We start from the raw sequence: 10,763 nt of genomic DNA, 5'->3' as shown, positions 1-10,763 counted from the left end.
TGAACACAGCCAACTTCCAAATAATAATAACAGCCACACATCTCAAGTTAAGTAGCCTATTAAATCAAGACTTTTTTCCATTAAATATTTAAAATATTCAAAAATTAATATGGAAAAAGTTTCGATTTTACTGGTTTTTTGTTACTAGGCCAAACTAGAACCTGGAATTGATATTTTTCCCGCATTGAATGAGAAGAGCCATTAATAGGCTATTATTAATAAACTATTATTTTCTAAGTCGGCTAAAAACATCTCCATCTCCGCTTGTAAGCAGATGCGCTTAGAGAGAAATGCACCTTTCATACGCATTACATAATCAGAAGGAATTAGCTTTCGATTCGTGCTGCATGACCTCAGAGCAAGGCGGACCGCACTCGGACAAATTTCTAACCGGCATGCATCTCGCGCTGATCACCGGTGATCGGTTCTGAGCAGATTTTGCTCATCTCAAACAAGCTTATTAATTAACTACATGTCACGTAGGCTACTTAAGTTACGGTTAGGGTTAGGATGCAATTCATGGAGTGGCCTAACTTTATCCTGTGAATTTGTGAACATCACATAAGGTATTAAATTCATCCATTTTCTACATGAATGCATTTGCTACATAAGTCATACAGCTTCAGTGAGAAAGACTGATTTGCAAATAGGCCTGAATGCGTCAAAATGAAAATAGAAGGATTAATTTCAAGGTAAACAAGATTTTCAGTCCCCCACTATGGTTGCATTCGAACATAGAATTTATTTTTAACCACAGCTCCACAGAAAACCACAGTGCTTGTATTTTTCTAGCGCAGAGAAAGAACACGATTCACGAATGTGACTGAGTCAAAGTGAAACTTCTGTGGTCTCATTTATTTAAAAAGAAAAGGTAGATTGACCTGATGGATGGAAAATATGTGTTATTGTTAGGCACACTAATGTGTGTGTGTGTCAGTTGTTTGTGGGTAAATAGTGTCTTTATTTCCTCTCATGTTAATATGAACCTCACCATCAGACTTCCTTTTTCACGAAAACTGATACTGATAAAAGACACGGATGTTTCAGAAACAGTCAAATAAGAGTCACAGGTAACACATTAATCTGACTCATCATTCATCACTTATAGACACTTACATATTTACCACATCACATGTGAAGTTACTTACATCCATTAATTCTTCCTACACACACACACACACACACACACACACACACACACAGAGAGAGAGAGAGAGAGAGAGAAAGAGAGAAAATAACAAAATACTAAAATAATAATGTGCCCAAATCATGTATACTTCCTGTGATATAGCATGTTTTCTGCCACTATACAGTGATTCGTGATAAAGTATTGTTGTGCACTTTTAAAGTGAAATCCAGTGTGTGGTCTGTGAAGGGTGGTCGGGATGGGGGAGGATCCACACACACACACTAGATTAATGTCACAGTTCAAGACAGACCGCTTTCTGAGATTTCCATTATAATTTTACAGTGATCAAAGAAAATGGTTCATGTTGTTTTGCTCATCTTGTGTTTGTGGCGTCTGGATGGTAAGTTACAAATGTATTTCCATGCATTTTTGAAGCAATGTTTTTACTGATTTAGTTCATGCTTTGGTTTGTATACAAAGTAATAAGTTGGATTTATGATCTTTTGGATGTAGATCTATCATTACTGATCACATAATGGACATATTCAGTCAATTTGTTAATAAGCTCATTCAATTCATTACAAATGTATATGTGAATATCACATTAAGGTATTTGAAGAAAATAAAGTTTTACAGTCTCAAGGTAGAAACTTATTCAAAATTATTTTGTTTTAGATGTTTTTTTTTGTGTTTTGCAAAATCAGTGAGCAAACATTTTGGAACCATCAGAATCTCTGATTGCAAATGGCAAAAACTGCATGAGTTTTATTGTTTTTTTTTATTGTTTACCTCTGTTTGTTCTCCAGGTGTGTTTGCTGGTACAGATGCAGTGAAGTCAGTGTCAGTGACGGAGGGAGATTCAGTCTCTCTAAACTCTGGTCTCACTGACATGATGGATGATGATCAGATTCTGTGGAGGTTTGGAGATGAAAACACTGTAATAGCTCAAATCAATGTACTGGACGACAGAATGACTGTAAATCATGATGTTCTTGATGGGAGATTCAGAGACAGACTGAAGCTGGACGATCAAACTGGATCTCTGACCGTCACAAACACCACAACTGAACATACTGGAGTTTATAAACTAGAGATGATCAGAAATCTGAGCAAGAGTTTCAATCTCACTGTCTATTGTGAGTTTAACATTGGTTTCCTTTATTTGTTAATCACTTTGAAATAGACATATCCTAAATATAAGATACTTTAATTCTAAAGTAAAATGTAAGATACACAATCAGTTTTGACTTTCCCTTTTCAGCCTTCTGAACACTTTTCTTTGGATGAATTATTTTGATAAAATTTTCATAAATCTGAAAATCCCAAACTCATCACTCAGCAGATAGTATGATTTACTCTAATGTTTCTAATCTTTCTCAGCTCGTCTCCCTGTTCCTGTGATAAGTAACTCTTCCAACTGTTCAACATCATGTTCACTGGTGTGTTCATCATCAGTGTTGAGTGTGTGTGATGCGACTCTCTCCTGGTACGCAGGAATCAGTGTATTGTCCAGCATCAGTGTGTGTGATCTCAGCATCAGTCTCTCTCTACCTCTGGAGGTGGAATATCAGGATAACAACACCTACAGCTGTGTGCTGAACAATCCCATCAGCAACCAGACCACACATCTGGACATCCTCACACTCTGCCACACATGTGCAGGTACCACAGCACTGATCATATATGTGTGTATTTACTGACCAGATTATGAAGACTGGAGCTGATTTCAATGATTGCTGATAAAACAAATGTTCAGCATTTTATTGCTTAAAAAATTGCATTGATTCCTAAATGTTGAACTATGTTCCTCCTTTTGTTTTTACTCGACATAAACATCTCTTTTATATGGATTATTGATGCCTATGTTGTTGTTGTGTCCCATCAGCTCCCATTGACTTAAGAAATTAAAAAGGATTCGTAGATCCTCCAGCATCCGTCCTGTCCTCGTTGTAATCGCATCTCACTGAAGGTCTTCTTCTGCACCTTTATCCTCAATCTTCCTCTTTTCCAGTGATCTTTCCTTTCAAACCATGTGACCAAAGTACGACAAATGCCGTTTCATCATTTGTGCTTTGAGTTTCTGGATTGATCTCCTCAATGACTGGCTTGTTGGTTCATCTTGTCGTTCACGACACATGCAGGATTCTTCTCCAGCACACATTTCCTCAATCTTACTTCGGTCTTGTTTCTGGATCATCCAGCTTTCGCATGAAGTATGACGTAGTCTCATCTCCATCAGCAATCTGATTTCTTTGCTTTTTTTATATTTTGTCTAAAGACCTCATAGCCGTCTTGCCCACCACACGTAATGTTTCTCAAGTGCTTGAATCAGGGATCACATGGGCACCTAAAAGCTTCATCCTCGAAACAATCTCAATTTCTTCTCCATTGGGCTCGAGTGTATCACTGTCGTCAGTTGACATGATCTTGGTCTTCCTCGTGCTCAGTTCTAGTCTGATAATTCAACTTTCTTCTCTTGAGTTTCCTTAACACTGAACTCCTTAACACTGCAACACGGAGCTGCTACCGCTAATGCCCAGAGCTCCCACTCAGCTAAAACATGAACAGGGTCCTTACATCCTTACATGACAACAAGATGCGTTTAGCAACTTAGCCATTGTTTAAATTCACCTAAATAGTGTTTTAGACGGCTAGCTGTAGTCTCACGCTGAAGTCCCGGTAAAAAAGGTCAATAGAAGTGAGCAGGAGGAGGAGCGTCGTGTGTGTGAAGAGTGATGATCGGAGTTGCTCACAAATGAAGAAGAAATGGTTCGTAACGTAACTATGGAGAATATAGAAGATTTTGAACACATGGAAGAGGCTTTTGAGTTTGATGGTCGTCCTTATTTATTCAAACCCGAGTATACAGACGAAGAACTAGCCTCACACTCTTCACACACACGACCGGCTAAAACGCGAGTTCCCACGGGACTTCAGCGCGAGACTACAGCTAGCCGTCTAAAACACTATTTAGGTGAATTTAAACAATGGCTAAGTTGCCAAACGCATCTTGTTGTCATGTAAGGACCCTGTTCATGTTGGACAGACATTTTAATTGCATTTTGTGTCTGTTAAGAGGCACAAAAACACTCTTTATGAATATGCCCCATAACTGCTGTTTAGCTGAGTGGGAGCTCTGGGCATTAGCGGTAGCAGCTCCGTGTTGCAAGCACCAATCCGGTTCATTTTTTTCTATAGACAGTACTCACAAAGGTATAACCATCAAGATTAACTTAAACATTGCCCGGAGTTCTCCTTTAACACTAGCTCACAATCTCTCTCTCTCTCTCTCTCTCTCTCTCTCTCTCTCTCTCTCTCTCTCTCTCTCTCTCTCTCTCTCTCTCTCTCAGTTCCTCCAGAGTCAGTGTCTCCGATAGAGTTGATCTCTGCTGCCGCTGGATCTCTGATGATTGTGTTTACAGTCGTGATCTGCGTCTGCAAGAGATGTAGACAAACTGATAAAAAAGGCAAGTGTTAAATTCATAAAGGCTATTGAATTTGTAAAAGTACGTGTTAGACCACATAATAATATACTTAGTAGTGTAGATATTTGAACCCCCATGTTGTTTTGCGGTAATTTTGAAACGGTACGCATTGGACTAAAACCTGCTGACTGTGCTCACACAGGGTATAACAACTTCCCCAAAGTTATCTTGTTACACTTATGGTGTTCCTGTTCAAAAATGACCGACCTCCAAAAATGTGCTTATAATTTTCTCTTTATGCTTCCAAATGTGTGATTCAAACTAGTTTTCTTTCAATTAGCACAGGTTTTGTATTTCTTTTTGTAACAGGTTGTTCGTAGGACTCATTGATCTGTTGAGTGAACAACGCATTATCCATAAACAATGCTCTTTTCACTCAAAAACTGAGGTGCATAACTCAGATCAATGAGGCCAACAGCCCTTATAACATTATGTTGTAAAGAAACAGATCTAGTTACTGTTTAACAACATGACAGATGCTATTGTTTTGACACTAGGTGGGGGGGGGGGGGGGGGGGAGTTGAGTTTTGTTGTTTTAATCCATCCATTTATTACATTACATCTTATTATCATTGACACAGGTGAGACTCGTGAAGAAGAAATCATCTACGTCGAGCCGTCGTTCCACAGAAGAAGAGCACAGAAATCGGTAAGATCATTTATTACTAATTCATGTCTGTGTGTCATTTCAGCGGTGAGTGCGCTTGTGTGTGATAGATTATACAGACAAAAACACAAAACACCACCATATTAAATATGTATGAAGATCAGCATTCAATGCGAGAAACATATGCCATGAGTTACTATTCCCAGTGTTCAAAATGAGCCACTGATGAAGTATTTCCTGTCAGTTGATGACATCAGTCCAAATCTTCAGAGTTTCACACACACACACACACACACACACACACACACTATACTTTTGGGAAATCAACACAATTCTGTCTATATGCCATTTATACTGGAATACATTTTTAAAGCAAGTATTGTTTTGCAAGCATTAAAAAACCAATGTAAGGAACCAATGCAAGTCTCTCACCCACAGGCCTATGGAGGTTTTGTGACGCACTTGAGGCTGGTTTTACATCTGCATATTGTAACATGATTTCAAGGACATACAGGCATTTATTATAATATATTGTGTTTTTGACAGGATGATAAAGAGGAGGATCATGTGGTGTATGCGCCGATCGCCAAGAGAAGATGATCAAACTTCAAGCACCAGACCAGCGGTGTGAGCGCTTTCACAGGAACCGCTGTGTTTCCTCTCAGCTCTTTAAAACGGCTGGAGTGAGTTTTGAGGTTTTCGAAGCGTGATATTCAGTGACATACTAATGAAACTCTCTTTTTAAGAATGTACAAGGACTTTTAACAAATGATCCGAGTTTTTAAAGCCTCAAAGTTTTCCTTTTTAACAAATCCACAAAACAACAACAAACAAGAAACATTTGCCTCCTCATTTCAGAAATATGTAAATCTATATGGCTGTTAGATAAAGCCTGCTGTGTTCGGCTTCCTCTGTGAAGTGGTTTGATATGTTGGTAGACACAGGTTCTGCGTGAGCTTCTGCTGGATGTTTGTGGTCGATGTTTCACACACACTGAGGTGTCGTTTATTACTGTGTGTTTGAAGGGCTTTATTTCCATTTCTGCTCATATGAAGACTCACAGTCTGACTTTAGCTTTAATAAAACAGACTTTACTGTAAAATACTGAATCTAACTGATAAATGACTCTCTGTGTGTGATGAAAGATCATATCCTGCTTTTCTGTCAATGTTTAACTGTCCTTTTAATAATGTATATGTATGATTTACTGTTGAAATATGATGTTCTTTATGTATACAAATGACTGATGGTTGTTAATAATTTTTTTATTTTTTTTATTTTTATTTTATTGCAAGTTAAAACATTGTAGCTTATACAAGGTAAAATATCAATGTCATATATACACATACAGAAGAGAGAGGAACATACAGAACACCAGAAATAAACAAATAAATAGACAAAAAAAAAAAAAAAAAAACGTCAATATAGTGATGTACGCAGGTACATTGGTAAGTTTAAGCAATGAGGTATTTTAGTGATATAGATAGAGACAATTTAAGAAAATCGTAATTGTGAGTTGTAGTAAAAGTAGTATTCATACTATTAATAAAAATAACTAGAACAAAAATAATAATAGTAGTAGCAATAGTAGTGGTAACACTAATATTCATGATGATAATAGTAGGGGTAGTAGTTGTGGCAGTACTGTAATTATAATACTAACACCATATTTTAGGACATTATTCTCTAGGCCTGGGGGCCACTCCACCACTGCCAGTGAGCACAACCAACAAACCCCCCAAACAAAGACACCTCCCTCAGATTCACTGATCCACCTGTCCCTGCCCCATCACCATCATCGATGACACCCAACCCCAGCAGTTAAGCTTTATGTTTCGCTGAGTCTTCCTCAGTAAAATATGCTATGGCACCATTACAGGCACCTCCAGGCCCAGCTCATCTAGTCTGGTTGTGACCTGACAGGACCGAAGTTCAAATTATTATTATTATAATTATTTTTTAGTTGATCTGTGGCTTGGACCCTAGCGTGCACTGGTTAGCTCCCTAGCCAGAGACACCACATCCAGCCCAGATATCCGTCCAACACATTTATTTTGCTCAACAGAAGCCTGGAGTTGGGGCAGAGGCGGCAAAAATGAGAGGCCATTAAATCCGTGAACCGAGTAAACAATGAATATGCCGACAGGACCTGCTAGTCATACCCACCGACAGCACCCAGAATAGTCACCTGACCCAGATCAAAAAAAGAACACAAATGGTTCTATAATATCAATACCACCGTCCCTACCACCACCCCTATCAACAACAATAAATAATAACAATATGCAGCTTTTACATGTAAAACAAAAAGTAAAAGTTTATAGAACATAATATAAACACACACATGTATACACGACTGATGTATTTAACAATACTCAGAGATTATCCATTATAGATATAATTTGTAATTATGCATATTGTGCTTCTTTATTATTAATCTATTTAGTATATCAAAAGATTTAAGTTGAGGCATCGACTACCTAGCTAGATTTAATCAATATTCAAGGATGAGAGCAGTGGACTGAAAATATTATTAAATTTGTATAAATGATTTTTATTTACTAATGTTTGTTTGTTAATAATTTCTTTATTTTTAGTTTAGGGACTAGCAACAAATGAATGCTCCTATGTTACAATTAATTGTAAGAAATATGCTTATATTCAGAAAAAAAGGAGTGTACCATTTAAATAAATCAAAATCCAATAAATAATAATAATTTTTCAACAACTAGACTTTTTTTTTCATTTGCAGTTGGTTAACAGACCATGGGCCATGATGACCCTTAAATTTCATCAAATAAAACATGACATCCCACTATTAACTAGAGCGCCATCTAGTGTCCAAAATTAGACTCTTGCAGGATCCATGCTTTCATGTTATTTATGACAAACCATCTGAATGTTTCAGCTGAAATCAAGACTCGTCAGACCTGCCGATGTTTTTCCAGTCTACTATTGTCCAGGTTTGGTGAGCCTGTGTGAATTGTATGCTCAGTTTGTGTGTCTTCTGCTCCAAGGTTCTCTGTGTTGTGTGTTCAGAGATGCTCTTCTTCACCTCGGTTGTATCGAGTGTTTATTTGAGTGTTGTGTTTCTGTCAGCTGAAGCAGAGCTGGTCATTCTCCTCTGACCTCTGGGATCAACAAGGCATTTTCTCCCACACAACTGACGCTCACTGGATATTTTCTCTTTTTCGGACCGTTCGCTGTAAACCCTAGAGATGGTTGTGTGTGAAAATCTCAGTAGAACAGTTTCTGAAATACTGACACCAACAACCGTATCACATTAAAAGTCACTTAAATCACCTGGATCTAATATAAATGATTTTATCTGAAATATGTAAGTAGCCTACTAAACCAAATTTAGTTTTAGTAAAAAAATATTTTTTCTTACCAAAAATCTGATTTTTCTTTATCAAATCTGCATGTGCCTCTTTACAGCCTTGAACATATGAGATATGGGAGGAAGCGGGAATAATGAAATGATCATGTGACTATGAGCTTATCACTGATTGGTGGAACTGGTGGTGTTACAACCCTCTCCATGTTACAATCCCGGATCTCCCCTATTGGAGAAATTACTACTAAATATTTGCTTTTCTGAGAGTGGTTTAAGAGTGGTTTTTAGTACATTTATGTGATTGTGTGCCATGATTTATGTTGTATGATATTGATTTAACTGATAAATGGAGTCATCTGGTGGATTTATGAAGAACTGCAGCTAAAACAGCATCACAGCTGTAAGCTCAACCCCTAACATGTGTGTCAGGATAAGTGCACATATTTCAGTGCATATTTCATACATTTGTGCATTTATACAAACAAGTTTCAGCGTGTTTTCACAGACCCTATCAATATCACCTCTTCATAGGGGTGGAAAATCAACTAATTTATTGCAATCTTACACTAGGTTAGGACTTGAGTAATGCTATTTTATTCAACATATGCCTTTTACTTAAAATTGTACCATTTGAATCCCCTGTGATAACATTATAGATACCAATATTTACCTCAGGTTTTTAGTTTTAGAAAGCGTTAAGGCCACACAACTCACTCTCTCTCCTCCACTGTTTCCTACACTTGTGGTCTTGGACCATTTGACCACTTTCAGTTTATGACGTATGTTCAGTGTTAGGCTCCAGTGTTCAAGTAGCAAACAACGCAAGTGTGTGTACTGGGACAGGCCCAAAGAAATGACACACACACACTTCAGTATTATATGAGGATTGTGTATTACAACTACAGGACTAGTGGACTTCAAACTGCTTTTTTCAGTGAGAGGTGCCATCATTTTAACCAAACACTCATTGTTGTCAAGTACATTCAAAATTAAATAAATTAATAATAATACTGTTACAGTAAATATTCTGCACTGTGACTCCAGTATAAATACAATTTAGAGTATTTATTTTTCTAATGAAGAAGGTAAATGCCAAACCAGTGTGTTTTGCATTTGAATTTAAAGTGTGTCAATAAACTGTGACCTTAAAAGCAGCAGGTTTCGAAGCATGTCATTTTAAATTAATCTTTAACTATCATACGAAAACTTTTACATTATAATAATAGCAAATTGCACAATAGTCACGAAAGGCCTCAGAGTGTTTTTGTTTTTCATGCCGAGTGAAGCGCACGGTACACGATTCACTGAATGCATTAGACACTCGAGCGGCTCAGAGTGTGAGTCAAAGTGAAACCGCCAGTGGTCTGATCTATTTACATCTGAACAGAGATGTGGTTTGAGCTGATGGCTGGACTAACAGCTTACAGAAAAATAGAGTAATTATAATTTATAGTTGCTTTAAAAAAAAAGAAACTTGATTCATTGATCCATTAACATTTATGTGTGGAAAAACAACAAAAACTAGACAGATTTTCTGAGGAGAATGAGAGTGCTTGCTGTGAACTACACAAGCTCATGTCTCTGTCACACTTCTATCCACAGATATCCCTTCTGATCTATTTGAATGGAACTCTATGGAACTTGTTTCTATGGAAATGTGTTGCTAGGGTGTTGATACAGAGTGTCCAAGAAGATAAGACTGAAAGACTGAATGTTTGCATGAGTGAAACGAGCACATCCTCGTGTGCTGCAAAGATATACATCCACGCCTTTATAATGGTAGTTTATCAGTTGCTAGGGTGCTCTAAATGGTTGCTAGGGCGTGGCTTGATAGATTCACAATGATCCTGGGAGACTGATTGGTTGCCTGAGTGAAATTAGCCCACCCTCATGTCTCTATGACACTGTGATCCAGAGTTATGCTCAATATTCATATGCAAGTTCCCATAGTAGGAAAAACACATGCGCTCACTTCCTGTTTCATGGGCCGTCCTTCACCATAGTATGTCTACGGGAAACAGCTCTTGTGACCCAGGGCTACAACTTACACCCAACTGTGAGGTATGTTGTTACAGAGCTTGCCATTCTCTTCAGACGTGGAAACCCACACGTTTCTACAAAATCCTCGTTCAGAGTGACATCACAGTTCATCCCCATGTGAAGTCAATGCAATTCGATGGCTTATAAAAGTCAAAGCACACCTCA

The 10,763-nt window shown here is 37.8% G+C and overlaps 1 protein-coding gene across 1 annotated transcript; it reads left to right on the top strand.

Moving 5' to 3' along the window:
• The first annotated feature begins 1,407 nt into the window (after window positions 1-1,407).
• LOC306987912 (uncharacterized protein) lies at window positions 1,408-6,599 on the top strand. The gene is made up of 6 exons (XM_079592552.1): window positions 1,408-1,529; window positions 1,936-2,265; window positions 2,510-2,791; window positions 4,480-4,596; window positions 5,196-5,263; window positions 5,768-6,599. The coding sequence occupies exons 1-6, from the start codon at window positions 1,484-1,486 to the stop codon at window positions 5,819-5,821; spliced, it is 897 nt and encodes a 298-aa protein (XP_079448678.1). The 5' UTR covers window positions 1,408-1,483; the 3' UTR covers window positions 5,822-6,599.
• The last annotated feature ends 4,164 nt before the right edge of the window (window positions 6,600-10,763 follow it).

This window comes from Phoxinus phoxinus (assembly GCF_949152265.1).
Source record: "Phoxinus phoxinus genome assembly, chromosome: 20".
Taxonomy (NCBI): Eukaryota; Metazoa; Chordata; class Actinopteri; order Cypriniformes; family Leuciscidae; genus Phoxinus; species Phoxinus phoxinus.
Note: the sequence above shows the minus strand (reverse complement) of the source record. Positions and strands in the feature narration are given on the sequence as shown.